At 37.9% G+C, this 26084-nt stretch overlaps 1 protein-coding gene across 6 annotated transcripts in view; it reads left to right on the top strand.

The window, feature by feature from the left end:
- Positions 1-13190, top strand: part of NNT (nicotinamide nucleotide transhydrogenase) — a 110439-nt gene extending 97249 nt beyond the window's left edge. For all 6 annotated transcript variants that reach the window (XM_073236435.1, XM_073236457.1, XM_073236442.1 and 3 more), the window contains exons 20-22: positions 8456-8574; positions 10587-10702; positions 12230-13190. In XM_073236435.1, coding sequence (XP_073092536.1) covers positions 8456-8574; positions 10587-10702; positions 12230-12379 — 385 coding nt within the window. In that variant the 3' untranslated portion in view covers positions 12380-13190. The remainder of the gene's footprint in view (positions 1-8455; positions 8575-10586; positions 10703-12229) is intronic.
- The last annotated feature ends 12894 nt before the right edge of the window (positions 13191-26084 follow it).

Raw genomic sequence — 26084 nt, 5'->3', positions numbered from 1 at the left:
TTATTCCTCCTCCTCCATTCTTCATATGTTATGTGTTTTGTTCTGTGCTCTTTTTAGGGTTGCTCCCATTAGAGCAGTCCCTGTAAGATGCCCTGTAGAGGTGGTTTGTGGGAATTAAATTCCCTCAGCTTTTGCATGTCTGGGATTTGTTTAATCCCGCCATCATATTCAAATGATAGTCATGCTGGATACAGTATCCTTGGTTCAAGGCCCTTCTGTTTCATTGCATTAAATATATCATGCCATTCTCTTCTGGCCTGTAGGGTTTCTGTCGAGAAGTCTGATGTTAGCCTGATGGGTTTTCCTTTATAGGTGACCTTTTTCTCTCTAGCTGCCTTTAAAACTCTTTCCTTGTCCTTGATCCTTGCCATTTTAATTATTATTTGTCTTGGTGTTGTCCTCCTTCGATCCTTTCTGTTGGGGGTTCTGTGTATTTCCGTGGTGTGTTTGATTATTTCCTCCCCCCAGTTTGGGGAAGTTTTCAGCAATTATTTCTTCAAAGATACTTTCTATCCCTTTTCCTCTTCTTCTTCTGGCACCCCTATAATATGAATTTTATTCCTTTTGGATTGGTCACATAGTTCTCTTAGTGTTGTTTCATTTCTGGAGATCCTTTTATCTCTCTCTATGTCAGCTTCTATACGTTCCTGTTCTCTGGTTTCTATTCCTTCAATGGCCTCTTGCATCTTATCCATTCTGCTTATAAATCCTTCCAGGGATTGTTTCACTTCTGTGATCTCCTTCCTGACATTGGTGATCTGCCTCCGGACTTCATCCCATTGGTCTTGCATTTTTCTCTGCATCTCATCCAATTGCTCTTGCATTTTTCTCTGCATCTGTCAGTATGTTCATGATTTTTATTTTGAATTCTTTTTCAGGAGGACTGGTTAGGTCTGTCTCCTTCTCAGGTGTTGTCTCTGTGATCTTTGTCTGCCTGTAGTTTTGCCTTTTCATGGTGATAGAGATAGTTTGCAGAGCTGGTACGAGTGACTGCTGGAAGAGCTTTCCTTCTTGTTGGTTTGTGGCCTTCCTCTCCTGGTAGAATAGTGACCTCTAGTGGCTTGTGCTGAGCAGCTGTGTGCAGACAGGGCTTTTGCTTCTTGCCCAGTTGCTATGGAGTTTATCTCTGCTGTTGCTATGGGCGTGGCCTGGCTGGGGCTGCTCCTCCAAAATGGTGGAGCCCCGTTGGAGGGGGAGCGGCTGGGAGGCTATTTATCTCTTTAATTTGCCTCTGTGCTCCCTGTTGCCCAGGGGGTTATAGTGCCCAGAAATCCCCAGATTCCCTGCCTCTGGGCTAAGTGTCCTGTCCTGCCCCTTTAAGACTTCCAAAAAGCACTCTCCAAACCAAAAGAACAACAGCAACAACGAAAGAGGAAAAAAAACAAAAAAAGAAAAAAAAACAAAAGGAAAGAACATGCGATTTTCTTTGTCCTCAGGCACCGGTCTCAGGCACCCTCTGACCGGTCTTGCTGCGTTGTTTCCCTAGTATTGGGGTCCCTGTCCCTCCAAGGCCTCCAAAAAGCACCCGCCAAAAAAAGAAGGGAAAAACTCACGATTTTCTTTGTCCTAAGGTGCCGGTCTCAGGCACCCGCTCACCGGTCTTACTGCTGTGTTTCTCTGATATTGGGGTCCCTGTCCCTTTAAGGCCTCCAAAAAGCATTCACCAAAAAAAAGAAAAAAACCGCTCTGGTTTCTTTCCACCCGCCGGGAGCCGGGGGGAGGGGTGCTCGGGTTCTGCCGGGCCGGGGCTTGTATCTTACTCCCTTCGCGAGGCGCTGGGTTCTTGCAGGTGTGGATGTGGTCTGGATGTTGTCTTGTGTCCTCTGGTCTCTATTTTAGGAAGAGTTGTCTTTGTTATATTTTCATAATTCTGTGTGGTTTTGGGAGGAGAGTTCCGCTGCTCTACTCACGCCGCCATCCTCACTTTAGAGCTTTTAACTGTTATTCTTCACTGCTTTCCTAAATTCTTTTTCTGATACAGAAAGTTTGTGAGTCAGTACCTTATTGGGCAGGCTGTGTTACTGAAAAATCCTTTCCTTCCTGCCTTCCCTCCCTTTACTTCCCTGTAATAGAGTGCCAGGGACTGGGACCTGAAAAGTCAGACATGAGTCTTGTACTCAAATTGCTCCTATTTTGGGGACATAGTCATGTCAACCAATTATTAAAATGCTTTCACAGGGATGGTGCATAAAGAAAGAAGAGTTCTGGGAGCATATAAAATCTTCTGTGATCTCCTTTTAGTGGTTTCTTTCCCTTCCATAGAATCTTGTTGTAGACAGGGAGAGCTGATTGTATTTTGTTAAGCTGATTGTATCTCTTCAAGGGGAAGAACTAAAAGGCTGGTAGGCTTTGCATATTGAAATTCTGGATATTCTTTATGTGATGATGGAACATTGATGAGCTTTGGCCACCAGTTCGTGGAAATTGCTGGTCATGGCCAAACCAATGCCTGATATAATTAACTTTAATACATACTTTGGAGATTAGCCAGTTTCATGGGCCAGAATTATTATAAACTCAGATTGGCTCATCAACGTGCACATTTATATGTCTGCAAATTTAGTGTGTTCTGTTATTTCTCTCAGTATTGGCATTCTCTTGTAATGGCCTTGCATGTGTTTTTCTCCAATCTTAGAGTCTTAAAGTTCAGTATAATAAATTATTATGCAAGCAGATAAAAAGTGATCTGTCCTTTGGGATATTCCGCATAACATGTTGGTTAGCTTTGTGACCATTTACCCTTTACAACTAGCTCATCAGAAACATTGTCTTTATGCAGTCTGCAGCTAATCAAATATTACAATAATAACTAATACATTTAGAGGTCTTTGGTTTCTAATTTGGTCCAAGAACCTCAGTTAAAGCATAAAGATGATAGCCAGATAGATTAATTTAAAGATAAGCAAAGGCAGTATTAAAACAATAATGAATTAAAACTTAAAAATTACTGGAATCAAGGAGGGATGCAAAAATGAAATCCAAAAGAAATCAATCACATAGTGTATATTGATTTATTCAGTTAAAATGGAAGCCCTAGTTCATGGAATTTTAGGACTGGAAAGGGAGTCTGTAGGGTGTTGAATAATCACCACCAAGATTTCCACCAAACCTGTGAATATGTTATTTTACACAGCAGAAGGGACTTTGTGGATTTATAGCAGAAGGGTTTTGAGATGGGGAGATTATCCCATCCTGGATTATTTGGGTGGGCCCTTGTAATCACCAGCGTTCTTACAAAAGAGAGGAAGGAGGGCCAGAGTCAGAGAAGGAAGTGTGAGAGTGGGAGAAGTCGGAGTGATGAGCCACAAGTCAAGGAGTGCGGGCAGCCTCCAAAAGCTGGAAAAGGCGAGGCACAGGTTTTCCCTTGGAGCCTCTGGAATGAATGTAGGCTGGCCAACACCTTGATTTTAGCGCTGGGAAACTGACTTTGGACTTCCAACCTCCAGAACTTTCAGAGAATCAATTTGATGTTTTAAGTTACTAAATTTATGGTGATTTGTTACAGCAGCAATAGGAAACTAACACAGACCTTAAGTGTCATGTATGCTACAGTGACTTAGTCTTCTCACCAGGCAGGTTTTGGGAAGAGAAAGGGACCTGGGGGAAGCAAGAAACACTTATTGGTGATCATAAAGATTAGGGGATTACGATAAATTTTTGGTGTCCAAGATTTACTATTAACATGTCAAAAGAGCACAGGTGAGTAAGCCACGGCAGCTAGGACAGTGGGATTGAGGTAGAGCAGTGTCTTGCAGTTCTGGAGATCCTGAGCGCCACCTAAGCGTCTCTTACTAGTGGGTGAGACCATTGCTTTGATTCCTCCCCCTCCTCCCATAAATGAAGAGTCAGCTGCTGTAATTGTCTTGACTCTGTCCACTGCCAGCCAACCATCCTTAGCATTAAATGTGAAATACTCTTGAATCCACTTTGTACTGAACTGGTGGTTAGTATGTTAGCTCAGATTAATGAGCCTCTTCCTGATCCACAGAAAAGAAACCTGAAACTTCCTGATTGGGACATTTGTTTTAAATTGTTAACAGAAAGTCTTTAAACATTTTTTGTATTTAATTCCAGTTCTTTCTTTTGTACTTGAAGACCATTTTCTTGTCTCCTGTTTAGCGAAAATAAGGACTGTTTGGTCAACTTCTGTTTTATTTGCTTGAAAACAAGTCTGCTTAAAAATCAAGTTTTGCGTTTTTTCTAGCCAGTTGATTTTTTTTCACTTAGAGTGTGCTGTTTTCCAAGTCACTGGGTGTTTTGTGTTTCTCTTGAATCTTATCCACATACTCTGTGATCCTTTTAAGCTGTAACTCCCAGAAGTAAACCTAGTTACTCAGTTTTTTCATTAGGTCTAGTCAATGATAAAGGTAAGAATACCTTTTTGTGAATGTGGGGTAACATCCTTACTATTGATACATAATGGTGACTGGAAATAGACACAGTTGAAATACAAATTAGCATGAACTTTGAAAATCAGCTGATTAATACCACAGTTTGATATGTTAGATATGTTACTAAGCACCTCTGTAATGTGAAATGACTTTTTCAAACTAAAATTTTTTATTTTAAGGTAAGTTCTTTTGGAAATTATTTTGTTCCATTATTATTCCAAAATAATGACACATCAAGACCCTAAAATTTAACTGTAGGATCTCTGCCTTTGTTGGGGCACATTCTGTGTGTCCTTGGTTCCCTGACACATACTATTTAGAAGAATGTTGAGTTAAAATATTCTGTCAGTATCCATATATACCAAACAGTGCATTAAATACACAATAAGTTATAGTTTCAATGTAAGTTATTCTTGGTAGAGATTTGGTTTGCTAATCTTGGTAATCCATTTTGTTTGGTATTTACAAGGAACTAAATGCTGAGGAGAAAGAGAATATGGATTCTGTTCATGTGAACAAATGCCCGTTGAGCAAAGTGTACAGACAGTTAACTGGTTGTAATAACTACTCATTCTTATTATTAATCAGTTTCAATAAAGTAGCTCTCAGAGAAGGCCCTGAAGGTCTTTAACAGGTACTGATCGTTTTCATCTGAGCCAATCTTTATCATGTTGGATGCACAAGGCACCCATTTGTGCATCTGCTTTGTTTTGTGCTCTGCCCTCTTTCTCACAAAGTCTTTCGTATTTTCAGGGATTATACAAATTCAGTCTTTCTCCTTTTGAAATTTGAAATTGAATTATTATACTTAAGTGAGCTTTACTTTCTCTGAATCTGTTATTATCTTTTTCTTACTGCTTCTGTTATTACCCATGAACGTAAGGTATCCTGGTAGTAGAAGAAAAGGTTAAAAGTCCTGAACTGAAGACTGTTGCCTGTTCACAAAATCACATACCTTTGAAACTTCCCATTCATTATGTTTCTTCTTTTCCTAAATTCATGCAATCAGCAGGCTTAGGACTATATTTTGGTTACTTCAGTATAAGGCATTTTCTTTCTGTGTTTATTTTTTAATACCCATGCTTAAAATATTATATTGTTGTCAAAATATTAAAATTATATTTATGTTTAGATTTGAGGTTTAGGAATAATTCCCATTTAATGAGTGTATACTTGGGTGCCTGGAGAAATGTTTTCAAATATTTCATCTTGTTGCCACCATACAAGTATTAAATTTTAAAAGTTGATATCTCAACCAAAGATTTTGTGTGACATTTTGGAAATGCTTTCTCTGAGGCAGTTTAAAAACAGCCACAGTAGTGCCGAATACAGATTGTATTACTACATGAACAGTGTGAACATAAATTGTTGGCATTTTGCCTCATTTCTTTTGTTTTCAGGAGTGATGGAAAACTGGTTTGGTACAGGCGTTGACATTAGAGTATCAATGTCTAATAAAAAAGTCATCTTGCTTTTAGAGAACATGTACAAATTTTTACTCAAGTTGAACTGCTACATTCCCAAAAATGGTAGGAGAATTTGTGGTTGAAGAATTTAAAACCTTATGAGATGGTGAGGACGGGCATTAGACTGCCCTTAATTTTATTCTCACTACAATAAAACTACAGGTAGCCCACTGAGGGAGAGGTGATGAATTCCTTTTAAGAGACTCTTAGATTATTAATAATTTATCCTATACAGTTCATTTCTATCTCACACCCTTCATAATTTTTCAAAATATACTCTCCCAGCATTTAAGAGGTGCTGGTCAGTGTTCAATAGGTTATTTCTCAAAACCTCTTGTATACAGAGCTTTATATAGCCCTTGGCATGATGTGGACTGTTAGTACTGGTTACTACTGTTTGGTTACTACTCTGTGGGAAAACTGTGATGGAGAGTCGTTAAGTAACTTGACCAGCATCACACAACTAGTTAACCTGAGCTGTTTACTGACAAAAATACCTCTTAAATTGCTCAACTGTACTGACTATACTCTATAGTAGTTGAAAGTTAAGACCCATGAGGCAGAAAGACCTGAGTCTGAATCCCAGCTTAAGTATTTACTAAAGTTGTGCAAGTTGCATAGCACATTTTACAGTCAGTATTAGCCATTATGCCTAAATATATGCTAGCAGCCTCTCTTACCTACATTCTTGCTTCTTTTTTTGTTAGATAATAGCAATGCAGCTCTAAAACCAGTTTTACTTAACTAAGTATTGAATTTGAATCAGCTGCTCTAAATTCTAATTCTTGATGGAGATTGCTAAAGATGAAATAATATATGAGAAACCATTTGTAAATTGTATCACAATATGAAAGCATGAAGTCGTTATTTTAAGGGAAGTTATTTTTTCTACTGTTGAAAACTATGTTTTCATAGAAAATTTGGAAAACAAAAAGAAAGAACTAAAATGATTATATGTTGTATAGCTACCTAGACATAGCTGTTTTGTTTCCTTTTAGCCCTCAGTTTATGTTGTTTAGGAACATTTCAGTGATCCCAGAAGAGAGAGTATGTAAAGGGGAATTTGGTAAAAGTGAGTATCTGTCACTTGATGTCTTTTTTTCCCTCCAATTACAAACCCCTCAAGAATTCAGGCTCTTTATTATCAGCCTTAAAGATGTAGAAAACCATTTATCAGTTATTGAGGTAGTATAAATGGCCGTTTTGTAGCTCCTCTTAGGTCTGCTTTTTGGAAGGGTCAGTTCCTATGCTTCTTTTATCTGTTCCTAACAGGGCCTGTGTTAAGAGTGGGGAGGCCTGCCTGGGTGGCAGTTCCTGTGAAAATTAACAGGACATTTTAAATGATCATATGTTTTATATGAACCACCAATGTGTTGTGGTGGCTGGAAATGCTAATGCAGTCTTAGCGCTTCATCAGTAAAAGATCTGAGGATGTGATTTGCAAGCAGGGCAGCAATGGGTCAGGAAGTCCTGTCAGTCATCGAATAGTTGAAAGAATTGAGATTGTTTAGCAGGCATCCTAGGGTAGCTCAGTGGAATCCGCATGTGAAAGGGAGAGTGGAATCATAGTGGTTGCAGAGGCAAAACTGCAGACCTTGGAAAGCAATGAGATGGAGAGTCTCTTTGGCTTAATATAGTGAATGTCGGTGTGTGTGTATGTGTGTGATAGTGGGATTGTCTAGTAATGAGATAGACCTTAGAAAAGATTAATACGTTTCTGGTCACTGAAGGCATTTAAAGTGAGTTTGGATATATCCCTACCAAAAGGTCCTCTAAAAATACCTTTCTTCACTGAATTCATTCATTCACTCACTCACTTTTTATTGAGCTCTTCCTATGTGTCAGGTACTGTGCCCTGTGCCAAGGAGACAGAGATCAATTCTGTGGGCAAGAGGCTGGATTGAATTACTCCAAAGATCACATTATGGGGAAGTTGATGCTTCAGTTTCTTTCCCCTTAATAAAAGTGCAGAGCTCTGATTTGTGTATTACTGTGCCTTTTAAACACTCCATTGTGTTACTGGCACATTTCTTTTGTGATGTGGAGTAATACTTAATATCACTCTTTGAAAGATTGTAAGCCTTTAACTAATGTACATGACAATATTTTATTTCTCTCCCTTTGAACATAGAGGTTTAAGTTGAATGTGGAGTCAGCTTTTGATGGAATAATGTTGGTTTTTCATGGCAAACCTTCAATTCCAGGCTGACTTAATGTAAGTTTTTTAAGATTCCAGAGTTAACCAGAAAATATGATGAGAGAACACAGTGCTTACTAAATGTAAGATGATATTGTTTTTTTAATATTGTTGGAAGTTCATTGTATTTAAAACATATATGGAAGAGTTGGGTTCTCAAGTTACACTTATTTTCTGAGAGGAGTTGCAGTGTATGTATACTAAGATATGGCATCTCCAGTTCAGTATTTGTAGATTGACCATGTATCTGGACTAATTCTGTTCCTGCCTGTATAGATCAGATAGTAGAAGCAGAAGCAGACGTGCCAAGAACAAAGTGTACAGATTTGGAGGTGATACTGGGGTCTCTGTACACTTTGGCCCATCAAGTAAGGCCAGCTGTTCATTTGTTTCATGTCTAGGTTTGGAATTCACCCAGTTGCAGGCCGGATGCCTGGTCAGCTTAATGTGCTGCTGGCTGAGGCTGGGGTGCCATATGATATTGTGTTGGAAATGGATGAGATCAACCATGATTTCCCAGGTAAGTGATGGGGTCAGTGCTCAAGTTCAAATATTCCTAGTGTGAGTGAAGCAATGCCAGTCATAGGAAACGAATTGTGGGATTATAAAGACATACTAGTCACTGGAGGAGTAACCTGCTCCTTGTAGGTGTGCATTGAAATTAAATAGATGAAAGACAGTGAGGTGCAACAGATTTGTAAGCAGCATAGGTAAGTTTTTTCCTATGAGATCTGAGGGATGGTGAAAATCTTGGGAGGCCTTACAGTGTGCTACACTCCAGAGGACTCTGAACGAACCTGGCCTTGAAGTCCAGGTTCTGACTCTCACTTGCTTCTGACCTTGAACTAGGTACTCAACCTCAATTACAAAATTACTTCTAATTCTTGCCTGTGTCTGAGATCTTATTGGTTTCCAGTGGTACCAATTCATGATCAATAAAGTAGTTTTCTGTTTTCTTTAAAGTACCAGGACTTCCCTAGATAAGGTGCTATGCCTTATGGCTGGCTTTGGGTAGATGCTGAGTGCTAAGGACATTTGGCCCAAGATCATGTTTGTTAAAATTAAACCAGTTCCATTCAGCCATAAGAAGAAAACAAATCCTACCATTCACAACGACATGGATGGAGCTAGAGGGTATTATGCTCAGTGAACTAAGCCAGGCGGAGAAAGACAAGTACCAAATGATTTCACTCATCTGTGGAGTGTAAGAACACAGAAAAACTGAAGGAACAAAACAGCAGCAGAATCACAGAACCCAAGAATGGACCAACAGTTACCAAAGGGAAAGGAACTGGGGATGATGGGTGGGAAGGGAGGGATAAGGGTGGGGAAAAAGAAAGGGAGCATTACAATTAGCATGTATACTGTGGTAGCGGGGAGGGTACGGGGTGGGCTCTACAACACAGAGAAGACAAGTAGTGATTTTACAGCATCTTACTACGCTGATGGACAGTGACTGTGAAGGGGTATGTGGGGGTACTTGGTGAAGGGGAGAGCCTAGTAAACATAATGTTCTTCATGTAATTGTATATTAATGATACCAAAAAAAAAAAAGAAACAACACTGAAGGAACAAAACAGCAGCAGAATCACAGAACCCAAGAATGGACTAATAGTTACCAAAGGGAAAGGGACTGGGGAGGATGGGTGGGATGGGAGGGAGAAGGGCAGGGAAAAAGAAAGGGGCATTACAATTAGCATGTATAATGTGGGGGTGGGCATGGGGAGGGCTGTGCAACACAGTGAAGACAAGTACTGATTCTAAAGCATCTCACTACACTGATGGACAGTGACTGTAATGGGGTTTGTGGGGGGGGACTTGGTGATGGGGGGAGCCTAGTAAACATAATGTTCCTCATGTAATTGTAGATTAATGATACAAAAAAAATTAAACCAGTTCCCTCTGGTAAGTATCCATTGTAAACTTAAAAAATTATGTTTACTTGAGAAAAAAATGGAATTGTGTATATTTCTAGATTCTCATGGCATTTTTGGCAAAGTTCTAAGGTAGTTTATACTATAATCCTTAGAGAATTTAGACCATTTTAATTTTATGCCCCCTTTAAATTTCACTGTTGCTAAATAATATGTGAAACCTGCCAGTTCCAGTAGTTATGGACTTAGATCATTTTCTTGTAGGCATCAACTTGCATCTTGAGTGGTCATTTGAAAACTTGAAAATGGAATACATATCTTATAAAATAATGTATCTGGCAAGATCATTGGGATAATAAAAGAACTGTAAAATCAGATTTGGGGAGGAAGCCTAATAATGTAGAAAAGAAAGAAGTAGCATCTTAATGAAGCTCCAGTTAATGTGCTCAAATTCAGACACAGGACCTGTTGTTTTTCAGCTGTGTGGCACTGGCCAAGTTACCAAACCTCTCTGATAAAGCTCTTTGTACAGTACCTGGCACAAGTATGCGTCCTAGCTTCCGTTATTGGTATAAAGTCAGATCACTGTAATTTGCCTAAAAAGAAGTGAAACTGACCCCTTTGAGTTTACTCTTCTCTTTTTTCTTTTATTACATAGACACCGATTTGGTCCTTGTAATTGGAGCTAATGACACTGTTAATTCAGCAGCTCAAGAAGACCCCAACTCTATTATTGCAGGCATGCCAGTTCTAGAGGTCTGGAAATCAAAGCAGGTAAAATTTAAGACTTGAGTGTTATTCCAGTAACCAAATGTCTCTCAAAATATGCACACAGAACCCTCCTCAGTCATGTGAAGAGAAATGACGTTGTCTTTAGGAGGCCCAGGAGTTAAGAGTAGGATTAGGGCTCAGCAGTCTATTCAGCTTCCGTCTGTTCTGTTGTAACCAGAGGACCTAAGTGAACACTCTGATCGTGATTAGAACTAGATGAGATTATGTGGATAGTTTAACAAAATCTGTAACCACAGCTGAAAAAAAGAGCTGTGAGCTGTTGGAATGAGTCTGGCTGAATTCCAGGTTGAGTTCGATGGAACAGATGGCTTCCCTCTGGGACAGTGAGTTAGCATCATCACCTTCATATATGAAGACGAGCACATTTTTTCATTTAATTTTTTTGAAAGATAATTTACATGTTATTATGGAGTGTTTAGAAGAAAGGTGATTTAGAAATCCAAACAATAACATGGCATTAAGAAGCAAGCCCTGCTCACACCCAGTGCTTTGAAAAAGCGAACTTCTACATTTTCGAGAGCTCAAGGCATGTGAATTTTCCTCTGCCTCAGCAGTGGGCATGTCCTTTAATCACTCTCAAGTCATATAGACTTTTTAAGAATCATAATGACATAATGTACATTTTCCCTTAATTTTGTTTCTCTTTATTGTAAATTGACTTTGAAATAGTACTTGTGATAAATGAGTAGATGGGTCATGCGCTTGTTCATAGATATATGGAAAATTGTAGGTCATCAATATTCAAGTTTGCAGAGTACATTTATATACTAATGCTATATGAAGCATGAACAGATTTTCACTACTTCCATTTTTTGCTAGATTGCATGTCCTAAAAGACCACAGAAAGGCTTTTCATTTCATTAAAAACTGACTTGATATTCAATAGGAGAGCAACACCCACAATTTGTGTTACTTTAAATATTTATAACATTCATATTAGAGATAGACTTACCTCTTGCATTTGCTTTGCAGGAGTATAATACTAGTTACTAGCTCTGTCCTTGTGACAAGCTAGATTGCTCTATGGGCTTTTGTCTTAGAACATTCTGATAAGCTTTAAACTGATGGAGTTGGAGTCATACCATTTTCCCACTCAACTACATTGACCTTAGGATTTGTTACTGGAAGTTTGTGCACTAAGAGGTCATTCTTTTTGGCCCATACAGAGAAAAAAAGCTTATTATTATGACTAGAAAATGCTACACATAGGCTTTATACAGAAAAGCATTGAGAAGAAAATCACTTGTAATCTTATCACTTGGAGATAAACTATTGTTAATGTGACTTTTCTCTCATGGGTGGAAGAGTGTTTTTCTCTCATGGGTGGAATAATGTTAATACAATGTAGACATGTACTTTAAAAATACTCTGTGTACTTGCAAAGTCTCTGCACTAAAGAATTAGAAGCAGTACATACTTTGTTCAAGGCCAGGGCAGGGCAGTGTTGTGTGCCTAAAACATCATAGCCAGGTGCGCTGAACACTCTCTGACTTCATCTTTGGTTTGCAGGTCATTGTTATGAAGAGGTCCTTGGGTGTTGGCTATGCTGCAGTGGACAATCCAATCTTCTACAAACCTAACACGGCCATGCTTCTAGGCGATGCCAAGAAGACATGTGACGCACTGCAGGCGAAAGTTAGAGAATCCTACCAGAAGTAAATTTAAAGATCAAGCTGTTGTCTGACAAAGGCACCTCCTCCGTTGTGGGAACAGGCAAATAAAGTATCAGGATAGACAGCTGATGTACATCTTAGCAAAGTTCTTGGAAGACAAGGAAGACTCTGAAGAAAGCAAAGCAAATATAGGGAGATTTTTCCAAGAGCAGCGATCCCTTACTTTTAAAAAAGGACTGAAAATTCTAAGTGTCTTTCTGTGCATTTACTTGTTAGAAATTCCAAAAGTATTTTATAAAAGATGAAAGAATAGCCTCATTTTGGATGCAATCCATTTGGAATTTTTAAATTCCTCAGCAGTAGGCAGTGTTTTAAGAAATCAAGTCTTAAGGATTTTAGGACTTAGATTACACTTAAATTTGAAAAATCTGACACCACGCAATATCACGGGCACCTGCATTTATGTTTTTTCAACAAATGTGACTAATTTGAAACTTTGATCAATTCCTGACCTGTCCTCATACCATTTAACCATAATCTGAATTAACCATACCAAATTGATTTTAGTTTTCAAACTGTACTTCTGGTCCCAGATTTCAGGGATGTATTTTCTCACTTCTGTTTTAATAATGAAAGGAGTAGATAATCTTTCAGAGATGCTGGAAATAAACCATTTTGCAATACTTGTTTCATACACCAATGAAACATGTTATTTGAAATCAGTATTAGTTGTATTTTTTAAAATCCCATTTCCAGAGATCTCTTTAATTTCAATTTATAATGTGTAGTACTGTATTAAGTGCACTTGAATGAACAACTATTTGACTAATAAAATGAGTTCATCTTGTTTGTATAGAGAGCAATGGTCTCTTTTGACAAAAAGCTAAAATTTTGCCTGTTACTAACATCTGGGGAAGACTTGCTACTATGAAACAGATAATCAAGAATGTTTTTTTCCCCTCAAATCAGAGTGTTTTCAGTCTATGTAATTGATTACATTTGAGAGAAAAGGTGGCATCTTTTTTAGCTACCTCTTTGTGTAAGCACCAGTAAACATCATGCCTTTTTTGCAGTAGAAGTGTAGATTTTCTTTGTGACTTTGCTACTGTGCCAAAAATTCTGTATAGGTTGACTGTGTGATGAATACCGGAGTACTTATCTCTCTGTATACTTTATTTGGTACTAAGTTTCCTGAAACAATTACAAGCACATGACTATCTTTAAACCAGAGAAAAAAATAACAGGTGTGAAATTTTACTGTAATGCTTATGTTGACTGAGTTTGTAACTCACAGTATCTGTTGACTGGGTAGTCAATTTCTGTTTGACAGGCCTGAGATTTGTGTGTGTGTGTGTGTGTGTGTGTGTGTGTTTTAAAGCAGGAAAGACTCCTTTTTAAGTTTTAATTGATAAATGCAACTTGGTGATGGATCTCATGTCATTAGTAACTTTGAGATTTAACTTTATCATGAAAGTATAGTATCTTTATTCATGCCCTTTTCTTTTTCTCAAAGTAATGGTTGGTATATCTGGAAAGCAGCAACTTAGATTTTTAAAAAGATAATCCCTGCATTCAGTTTAAACTGAAAGTAATTATACTTGGGCTTATTAATTTATTTTCATTATTTATAGTAAATATTTTTCTATATTTATAAGTTAGGATGATCTCATTTTTTGATACTCTTGGATATTCTTTGATTATCTTTTGTCATTCAGTTGTGTTAAATGAATTGAAAATTCATGCTCCAGTTGGTTTTATTTTACTTTATTGTTTAGGATATTCATATAATTTTTGGATACATAATTTCTTAAATTAACACTTTAAAGGTTGGTGGTCTTGGATTACTAATTGTGGCAAAGTCTAAAATTCACAAAAATAATTTTTATCCATGCTATTATTATTCCTTTTCTGGTAAGTTATATATACAACTGGTACATATGACTTATTTTTATTCTTGTATTGTTTGCAATATCTTTTTGATATTCAACTAGAAATATTTTTTAAAAATCCACACTATCTTATAGTTGTTACCAAAAAAAAAATTACACTTAAGTCATGAAATGCTGATGTTGATATGTCTTTTAGGCCTTATTAGCCATCCTTTATTATCTGTTGTTTATCTTAAATTTGGAGTTTGTGTTTTAAGCTACTCATCTAAGTAAAGAATGCATATAAATAAGTGTATAAGTTCACATTTTCTATCTATCTATCTATCTATCTATCTATCTATCTATCTATCTATCTATCTATCTATCATCTAACTTTGGCCAGTTTTCTGGTATATAAATCTTTTTATCATTCTATATATATTTTTTTTCTAGGGGTTGGAATGGACATTCTAATCTCTTTGTGTGGTAGGTTCTCAGGTCTTTAGTGAGTCAGAATATCAGTTAAGCATTTGGTAATGAAGCTGGAAAGTGGGTCTTGATTTTCTGATCCGTCCAAGTCATGGCCCTAACTTTTAGATTTTGCTGTTTTCTCATCCAGCACAAATATGGGATATATAATGTATCACTCAGCTTTAGGGTTTAGTTCAATTTATCTGAACCCAAAGACTAATTCTGTATAGTTAATAACTCCTAACCCAAGTGTTCATCAACACTTGGCAAATTTTCTAGCCCCTTAGAACATAAGTCTTCCAAATTAAAGCATTTAGTACTGGAAAATTGAACAACTATTTTGTATAGCTAAGGGAGAATAGTTCAGATATCTAACTTACTGTTCTTGCAAGTTTTTGAGAGTCTTTGCCAACAAATATTACTGGTTCATAATGTTAAGAAAAAAAAACACCCCAAATTTTTCACTCCAGTGACAGCAGCTTGCATAATCCAGGTGCTCTTTAGATTTTCAAAAGAAAGAAGCATTAAGTTAATTAACAAGGAAAAAAACACCAACTTCTCTAAAGCTTTTAAGATGTTTATTTAGTAAGGCAGTAGAAATGGTAACATTTGAATTTCTAAGCACTATTCTTGACTGTATATCTTAGAAGTTACATATTAGGCTAATGAACTGAACTTTTTTTCAATATTTAAGTGCTTGTAGACATTTAACATGGTGTATACTGTAATTCTGGATGGAAGTCTTGGCTGCTGGGTAAAATAATGATGTAGGTGATGAGACAGTAATTAGAATGATGAATACTTGAAACTCTTACATGAAATGATTAGGATATTGGTAGGAAAAAATAGATCATAGTAAATAATTTATTTGGGGGAAGAGTGGAAAATCATATTGGATAGGTAGAGAAAGCTCAGTTTATGATTATGGAGAACTTCAAAAGCTTAAACTCTAAGTAATGGAGAGGTATTACATCTCTGCCATGTTGATTGTCAAAGCATATGACTGCCTCATTGTGTATAAAAATTTGTACTTTATATTCTTGCCAAACATTACAACTTTGAACTCTGCTTTCCTGTTCTTTCCAAAAGCCTATTTGTGAATAATAATACTAAGGCTATGGAGTCCATTTACCCTGGATATTTCAAATGTTGCCCATAGACCAAACCAGATCTTCAGAGAGCTGGGTACTTGGACTGCATTGATTGGGTCATTGTGAATAACAAAGACGAGACATGAAGGCCCTGGGACTTAGTGGGTAAGCATCGTCCAGCTCAAGACCAAGTTCAGGGGCTGTACACCAGACAGCAAGAGGATGGTGGGAGCAGAGGGGGTTGTCACAGACTTTGGGAACATTTGAGGAGGGGTTGTGGATTTGGGGTGTGCAGGTGACACATGGGATAATGGTGGCTGGTTCTTTCCCCCACTGGGGAGAGAAGTGAAAAGGGAAGTATGAACTCAGAGGGGGGTTCATGGGTGCTCCTACTTCCTCTGTTGGAAAGAGGGAGCAGGAAGATCTAATGCTACTTTTCACCCTCTTTCTGTTGCCTTTGAGAAGATGAAAAATGCAGCAGGAATATGATTTGATGTAAGGGATAATAAAAACCTTTGGAAATGGTCCATTTAGAAATTGAAATAAAGCCTTTATTTTTTTTCTATCCCCCTACTTTGTTTTTGGTTTACTGTAGGAAAAGCAGAACTTGGAAGCTTCTACACTGAAATGCAGAACTAGATTTAGCCAGTGAACTTTTATCTAAACCAGTCCTTTTCTGGAACTGATTTTCCAAAGGCTGTTGAGTTGCTATCAGTCAGCCTTGTCTTTTTTCCCCCCTCCCTTTCTTCTCCCAGTTAGGGAGTCCACATTCCTCAAGAGTACAGAGCTTAAACTAATACCGCAGGGTCTTGTGCCTGGGTAATTCTACTCAGACCTTGTGATTCTTGTCCTCTGCTCCACACCCAGGCAGCTGCGTCCCTGGGTTAGAACTGAAAGGTCACATCTGTACCTCTCAGAGAAATGGGAGAAAGTGTGACTAACCCCTCTGTAGTGTATCAGCAGGGAGATGATTTCTTCCTCAGAAGGACATAACAGAAAGTTATGGCTTTATCTTTAGAGAGTTTTGTCATTACTTTCTGAGTTCACTGGAACACTGTGCTTTAGAAATCACTCCTAGAAAAGGCCTTTTAAAGCTTTCAGAGCTTTACTGATTCATGGAAAATTTTGTTCTTGCAAATTATAGCTAGCTCTGTGGTTTTGTACCATTGGGATATATATGGACATGGAATCTTAGACATAATTCAGGTCCACACCCTTGTGCCTGATTGGGGTAACTGCTTCATTAGTGCTGGGTATAATTACAGTAACTTGGAAACATGGTCTTAATAAAGATTAGAATCACCATTGTAAATGAGACCAATAGAACCCTCAAAGTCTGTAACACAATCTTACGGTGATACTGTACACATAAGAATTTCAGAGTACATCTGCTGCCTTTGGTCCTTGTAATGCATCTCGTTCAGAATACTGTCTATGTAAGCAGTACCAAAGGGTGGATTTTAGTCATGAACCCAGGATGAGTAGTTGTATAATGGCATCACTGTGAAAGGTGCTACTGTTTTCTACATAATGAATCACATTTGGTCATGCTTATATTTCTAAACTGTATCTCTTTTGATAAATTAACCGCAAAGACATTTGGTAAGTATATTACCATGCAGGGCAGAGAAAGGGAGAGAGTGCATTTTTCTGTGTTCAGGACTCATCTGGAAATTCATCTTAGTCTTTTTTTGTTTTTAATTTGAGAAAGATTTTGTCACCTCATTCATTTTAGTAGGTCAATGAGTGGGTAATAGTAACAGTAGGTACTAGTTACCGAGTACTCATTTTGTGCTAGACCACATCCTATCAACATTCTGTGGGTTTTCAGTGCATCCTGCAATAGAAAATGGCAGAGTGGGATTTAACTCAGCTCTGGCTGACAGCAGGGTCCACTTAACCACTCTGTTGATGTTTATTAGCAAAAAGAGCTGAAGGAAAGGACAGCACTCATGAAAGGAAAGAACCATATCATACTATTTAAATACCTTTTAAAAAACCCAGTTGAAATTTCAGCAAGAAGATACCAACCACTTACAAAATGACAGAAAGAAATGTGAATTTCATAGATGGAACAAGTTTTGATAGAACAAGCCCATTCTTTCCACATAATACTACAGAAGTTGCTGGTTCTCCAGCCATGATTTATCCTTCTACCCATTGTCTCTTTAAGCAGCCGCTGCCATTTTTGCTGCATACACAAAAGCCTGAACCCTGAGGATGCTTCTTAGAAGCAGAATAAAGGAACCTTTGGAGTGGATCCTCTACCTTTCTGGGTTTTGGAATTCCAGGACCATACTTGTTGCACCTCTTTGCCTGCATTGACCTCTGATATCTTCCCATCTGACAGCCAGTCAGACCACATCTTTTTGCTGTGAATTTTCATCTTCCAGGCCACAAATGCAAAGGTGCCAAAATATGACTTTATTTCTATACAGCTGAACTGGAATGCCGTCTCATTTTCCGTGGTGATGGAAACTTGACCTTAATTCAGGGTGTTTCTCTCCTCCTCCTGGGGCACAACTTCATACAGAGGCACAGTGGGTGAAGAACAAGGTGAATTACATGACAGTTTGAGGGCAGTGGGTTGGGTCCTGGTTCACCTGTCCGGTCTGGCATCTTCTGAGATGAATAGTGTTTTTCCTAGTCTTGCTTACTAATTTCTTTGCACACTGACATCCACTGATTTCCTCTTTGGTTTAAATGAAATAAAATATAGGATTGTTTAGAGCAATTTGGAGCGGAAAGGAAGAAATATACAAGGTCTAGGATATGATAATCTCAGCATATTCTGGAACATTTGTCCTATTCCTACAATTTATGTTTGTAGGAAAGCAGAATATTAATGTTATTTCCACAAAGAAAGTAGTAGGTGCTCTATTATTTAAAATAATTTGCAATGAAATTCATCCAAATGCTTCAAGCAAAGACATTTAAAGGACAAGCCATTTAGTTGTTTTGAGACTAACTGAATTGCGCTAGGGATCTATATTTTTAAGGGTGTAGTGAGACACTGAGTTGTTTTGGAGAAGATTTTCCCTGCCCCCTGTCCTACAAGCAATGTAAAGTGTTCTACCATCTAATTAATTTATCAGCAATGCTTTGGTATTAAATCTATAGCCAAAAAGTTAAAAAAGTCATTTCATTCATAGTTGGAGCACATCAGAAGCAAAGGCATAAAGGTAAAAAAGCTGGTCTTTGGAAAATGTCTTTTTAAGAACACAAATTAGCATCTCTAGCCCATCTAATTTTTTTTGTACTGATGAAATGTTTTTTTAAAAATAGTGATTTCTGTGTATGTTATTAATTGTAATTTTCACTGGAGAAATTGGAGCACAGAACATCACCATCTCCCTGTAACTACCCTGTTGCAGGTGGAACAAGAACCATATCTTCTGCCAATTACTATATGATTTTCTTACATTACATGTTGGTCATTTTAATAAATGTCATGTTTTCTATCTTAGGTATAAGATTTTTTCCAGTGGAGTTGCCATTCCCACTAGAAGAAGCCATGCAAAGAGCTAATGGGAGCAGTGATGACATTGTCTAGATTGTAAAGTTGATAGAAGAAATTGCTTATGCTTGAAATGTTTTGAATTCTGGTCCCTCCACCATTGACTTGGTTGGATCTCCTATGTATGAAATACATGATTAGTGGCAGTGACAAGCTGACTGTGTATTATTGGTCATGTGCCTGTGCTGTGCCAGGTCACAGTCACAGGTGGCATGGTCACGTGCACAGAAGTACAGGATGCATGGAAGAATATAATTTGGTGGAAGTGCAAAAATTAAATGATTTGCAAGTTATGGAGGTAGCTCATAGAATGATTATTGGTGCCTGGGTAATAGTAGGAAGTTCTGGGGAGCTTTTGCAGAGGAGGGTTATGGAAGATGAATAAGATGTTTGGGCACACAAGGAAGGAATGGGCATTTTAAATGGAGGAGAAAGCATGTGGAAATTCACAGAATGAAGAAATTTTAAATAAACTAATTCTCTTTAAATGTATAACCTGATACAGATTTTTAATTTTAGTTATTAATGTTTTAAATAAAATGGTAGGGGATCACCATTTCTCGGTTACCATGAGGAGCAGGCTTGGGATCAGGACTCTTGGAATAGTCACTTGGTTTTTTTTAACTGCCTTTCAATAATCATTTGTTACTTTGGTATAGACTAATCTCCCTCTCATTAGGCTGCTCTCAAGCAACAGTAAAATGAAAAATAACATTCCTAGTAGTTTTCACAATGTGTTCCTTACCTCATCTTTGTCAGAGCATGAGTGAAGGAGAAAATGTGTTCTGTGTGTTAGCAGGAGGCTCAAATTACCGAGAAAATATTGAGTCAATTGAAATCGTGCAGCAGTAACTAGTAGTGCTAGTTTCTCTACCGTTTTTCTGAGGTCTGGGGTTCTCTTTGCCTCCTGGGTTGGTCTCAGAAGATCAGGCGATCAGGCAAGACACAGCCCTGTTTTGGATGGGTGGTGAGCATAGTTCTTGTAATTTTGTGTCATCTTACCTAAGCTGGAAATATACTTCCTAGAATTTCCTCCCTTGTCTGATTCTAGGTTATCTTCCAGAGAAATTGTGTGAGATTTGGAAGATGAGGTGGAGCCACAGCTGTTTAACGCTGGAGGCTTGTTCAGAGCCCCGGGTGCTGCCGCAGCCCCATACACACTGTGATGGAGCCCAGGGTCCACTTGTTGACCTTGCATGCCAGCTGAGATCCCAGCACCTGTTGCTCCTGTTGGATTTCTTCCTTCAGCTCCTCAACACTTTGGGCAAGGCACGTGTGCAGCACCGCAGTGAAGGGCACCAGCGTGCAGGGCACCTGCATCACTGAGTATTAGAGACAGACGAGGCCTTCAGTTTGTCCTTGCTCTCCCTGACTTCATGTCTTCTGCCCACGCTGCTCACCACCAGTCACTTCAGGCCCACCACCTGGATGGACCCAATAGCTTTCATAGGCTTTCCCTTCACCACCAACATCCACAATGGTGTAGAGTCGAACTCCTAGTAAACCTCTTCTTTTCTATCACAGTGGTTCTGCTTTCCTGATTGAACCTTAACTGCTACAGTTCCCTTAGAAAAAATCATGAATGCTGTTGTACTTGGTTTGTGTTTCTGAGTGGTAATGAAGAATTGGGATGGCATCTCATGGAAATTATAGGCAATCGAACATCTCATTTAATAATTTCAACCATTTCTCTTAACAAATATCAAAATTAGGTGACTCACATTATAACACTGTTTACAAATGGATTGAATGATGAATTCATTATTGATTTTTCCCATATAAATGATTGCTTTTTCCAAAGAACACAATTGAAAGCATTTGTAACAATCTGTCTTTGTGACATAGAGCAGGGGTGTGAGGGGAGAATGCAGACAGGATAAAAGGCTGAAGCCAGGTAGTTTTAATGGTTTTGGTGATAGCATATGCAACACATTAAAGGACTGACGCTGTGTTTACAGCTTCCAAGAGCCCTTGTTCTTGCATATGTGAATCAGTCTTTCTTTGATGCTGGGCTTGACCACGTGACTTGCTTTGGTCAGTGGGGCATTAGCAAGTGACATGCTAACAGAGGCTTGGTAAGTACACTGGGGCTTGGATTTTGGAAAATTCCCTCTTGGAAGCCTGTTGCCATGCAGTAAAGAAGCTTGGGCTGAATCCTGAGAGGCAACCTGGAGAGACTCTTGGAGGATTAGGCCTTGTCTTGGGCTTAGCAGCTGAAGGCAGCTGCGTGAGCAGCGTCCATAGAGTGAGAGAACCATCAGCTGAACAGTGCCAAAATTCTAACAACTCTAAAGTAACAAATGGTTGGTTGGGGGTGGTTGGCTGCACAGCAGTCTGAGGAGTGAAACAAGCTATGACAAAGCATTAATAACAAACCTTTTTTTCCTTCTTTTAAAAAAAATCTATGCATTAACTTAGTTTTGACTGTTTCCCTTTCTACTGCTTCCATAGATTCCTTACTTCTTTCCACTGTCTCTGTGTCCCCTTTTCTTTTGGAAGCATGGATGGGCATTCTCTTAGGCAGCATGAGTTGGGAGACACTTGGAAACCCTGCTCACCCAGGATATCTTATCAACCTGTCCTGGTACTGGAAACTTGAACATTATTAAATAATGCATTTTTTCCCCCTCAGCTAAGAATTTCCCTCTCCAAGGATGAGCATACAGCTATATCCCTGGACACATAACATTGTTTGTCATTCGCCATCAATGTAGGACTAGTTTGTTAGTTTGCTTTTCTAGGAAACAGCTGAGAGGGACTGTATATGTCATTTCTTGTCAGAAGGCTGTGCCCACATTTGCTTCTGCCTGCTAGGCTCTCCTCTACTTTGTCATTCAGTTAAATATTGTTTTTCCTTAAGCTCTTGACTCCATTAGTGCTATTCTAGGGAAGCGTCCTTGAACTCCCTGATTAAGTGGATTTTCCTATTCTAGGTGCTCATGGAACTAAATATCTCTTCTTCAGAGCTATTTCAATTCAGCCTCTTTTATATGCAATTATACTTGCACCTCCTGGGACTAGAAACTCTAAGGGGATAGTGATCGTCTCTATTTTTGCCCACTGTAATATTCTCAAAACTTAGCATATACTCTGACACATGGAATGTACTCAATATATATTTGTTAAGTGAATGAGTGAATGAACTGAGATTCTGAACAATTAAATTCTCTCTTTGTTTAGAAATGTTTGTGCCTTGACTGAGTGTTTTATTACTATTGTGGGCAAGAAAATAGGCCCCTGGCATTCTAAAAGTTCTATGAGATGTTTCAAGAGGGGAGATTGAAGCCAAGAGTGCTGTGCTGAAATTAGACTTACAGTGATGTGGGCTCCCTTACAATGCCTCATCCATTTAAATTCTCACCCATGGATAAAAAACATTCCCAGAAGCAAGGAAACTGTTAATAGCTAACATTAGTACTAGCATGAATTGTACAAAACATTGCTGGGCTGCCATAAATACTACTCCTGTTTTCCATGCAATAATAGTGAAAAGCTTTATTTCTTTTATAATTAAACAATTTTGGACTTATTGAGGGAGAATTACAATGCTTTTTAAAAATTGAGGCATAATTGACATAAAATATTATGTGCGTTTCAGTATATAATGTAATGGTTTGATGTTTGTATATACTGTGAAATGGCCACCACAGTAAGTCAGAACTATAATGCTTTAATACACTTTGTAGTTCTCAGGTTTATCTTCATTAAGCTTTGTAATAATTAAACAGAAAATTTACTTATTGTGGGTTGACTAATGTGAGCAGGAAAAAGAAGTGTTGGAAGTGTTATATTTTACCTTAATATTGTTATTCTGACTTTGGGTTGAGCAAGAAGAGCAATCATGGTTTAACCAGTACTCAACTTATGAGTAGCAGTTATGATTCTCTGAAGGTTGTGAGTCAAAAGCCTCCACTTTTATTTCCTTAGGGACAACTGCTGTTTGTTCTTCAATTTAGAATATCTAGGAAGTAACCAACCTGGAGAAACTTTCCCAAAATGTGATGCTAGGGCAGGTAAGAGAAACATGGATTCAATGGTTACAGAGGTTTAGGAAGTACTGGGGTAAATGAACTTCAACAGTATTTTTCTCTTTTTCATCACAGGACTGATAATATGCACAGCAAATCTCAAAAAAAAAAAGATAAAAGGATATAGTGTACAGTATTTCCCATTGTCATCTGATCACTGAATTTTCAAATTTAGTTAAGCATTTTCATTAATTTATTTATTTTTACTTAGCATGTTCTTTGGGATTTAAATGTATTCTGCTAAACATTTTAGGAGATGTAACCTAGAGAGAGGGTTCCTCTTACGCATATGGAGAGTATAGACATTACCAAATCTCTGGTGATGTATTTCTCTCCTGTCGTTTCCAATAACCACCTTCCTATGAGCCTCCTGTTCCAGGAACTACTTACTATGTTCCTGTTCTCTTAGCATGCTAATTATAGTAACTCATTATGTGGCAGGCGTGATTCTAGAGACTTTCAATATAATAACTCATTAATCACAACAGAGCAATCCTTTGAGTAGGTACCCCATTTTACAGATGTGGAAGCTGAGAGTCCAATTAATTAAATAGGTGGCAGAGTCAGGATTTGAACCTGGATGGTCAGGCTCCACTCTGAACCACAATACTATGCTGTCAAAGAACTGATTTGCCAATGAACTTTTAGAAAACAACTTGGTAAGTTGAGAACTACTTGTAATTTGTGACCTCTTCGGGATGCTAAACAAAGAAGCAAAGAAGTACAGTTTATAATACCAATTTGACATCTGCTTAACTTCATGCATGTGTTTGGCACAGCTAATTTTTCCAAAAGATTTCTTCACCTTTTAGAAACACAGAATTTGTCATTTTGGTGTGGTGCCATGAGAAGGATTGTGTGCTTATTTCCTAGGATATGAGCTACTTGTTTTTAAGTGCAGACTGCTCTTGAATTTTCCTTCCCTTTCTTCTTTCCATTTTTTAATGGTGTAGCTATAGACCTTACTATGTATTAAGCATATGTATCCAGACAACAAGCTTCAAAAAATTCAGCTATAAAAATCACATCATGTTCTGGTGTTAACTATCACCCCTTCCTTATTAGAAAGTTATGAAACCTGTAATCTAGTCTGGTTTGGGCAGTATCTCTCTCCTGCCTCTATTTCTTGTTCTCTTCTTTGTTATTATCCGGGTTCTTTATCATTTCTGACCCTCTGCTTTGTCCCCTGCTGGTCCATGTGCCCTACAAAGGTTGCTTCTTCACAGTAGAGCTAATTGAGTTGCAGAAAATTGTCTTCCGTTCTGCAATTGCTCACAGTTGAAACTCCTCTCTTCTATTTACTAGCCTAAGAATTCTGCTAAACCATCTACTAGTTCCTCTATATTAACCCAAAGTTGGTCTTTCTGATATACTTATTTATATAATAAATGTAAAACTAAACTAAAATAAAAATGTATTGATTATTAGAGGCAGAGCTCAGCTGAAGCTGTATAATAACCTAAGGGCACAAGGCATATCGCTCTTAGTTTTAATTATGGTTTTGGTTTTTTGGACTAAATTGCATAAAATTATCAAAGATTTCTAAAACAAGAGATCTTAACATTAATCCAGTATTAGTTTATCTTCTCTACTTAAAAGCTGTTTTCTTTCCTTTACTGATCAAAGCTTTCAGATGGGCAGTTCATTTTTGCTGACGCTCTCTTGACTTTTCAGAAACCTTTGTTGTTGGCTCCTACCCTAATGTGTAGCTGAAATTACTCTTGAAAGTCAGTGATGACTTCGTTATCATCAAATAGAAGTCTCAGAACTCATATTCTTGGACATTTCTGTAACATTTGACATCATTGACCAGCCACTATGGAAAATGTCCTTCCTCTAGGGCGCTGCTATTGAAATTAATACAGTCTACGAGCACATTACCTCTTTGACATTTCTTTTTCTGATACTGAACTTAACTAAAATCCTGAACTATTTCTCCACACATGCTCCTGATTATTAATTCATCTCCCATTTACACTCTGTAGTTGTTTTTGTTTTGTTTGTTTTGTTTCTGTTTTTTTAAATAAATGACCCATTTGGGTCCATTTTCTATCCTTGGCAGATCCTGAGTCTGCTAACCAGTGGGTTGACTGTTCCTTCTAACTTCGTGTCACCTGCCAAGTATCAATTTTCTCACTGAATTCCTGGAGTTAAAAATGTTTTCTCATTTTGTAGGTCTTAGGACAAAACTTCAACACAGGCTATAGACTTCTCCACAGTGACTTTGATTTGTTAATCAGGACAACTGAGGCACTAATGGCAATTAATGTATTGAACTCACATTGTGTAACTTTTTGTCAACAGGGTATCTTTAAAAGCTTTGTCAAATGTCTTCTAAAAATGCACAGAAATAGGAAACTGACAAAAACAGAAATGAGTTAATTCTGGAAGAACTTGTTTCCTTGAATTAATCATGATTCACACTCAACATTGTTCCATTTAAAAATGCTCCTAGTCTGAGATTTTAATAATTTGTTCTAGAATTTAGTTGAGGGTGGTCAGCTTTATTTCTCCTCTGTCATTTGCAATATCTACTTCTTGCCATTTTTGGAAGGTCAGGAATATATTTGCTCACTATCTATCTTGTAGCATTTCTCCTATTTGTCTTGATTCCTCAAAAATGTCTGACAACAGATCTCAAGGCATATTCTGTAATTATACTTGGAAATAGCATGTACAAGTCTCATTTGGGCACATTTTAGATGAGTTAGGAGGTTCTTTATAAGGTTCCTCTCTTCTACCTTTTCCACCTGAATTTTACTCTACAAACAAAAAA

Source organism: Manis javanica, chromosome 1, assembly GCF_040802235.1.
Source record: "Manis javanica isolate MJ-LG chromosome 1, MJ_LKY, whole genome shotgun sequence".
In the NCBI taxonomy this organism is placed as follows: Eukaryota; Metazoa; Chordata; class Mammalia; order Pholidota; family Manidae; genus Manis; species Manis javanica.
This window is presented reverse-complemented; position numbering and strand designations above follow the sequence as displayed.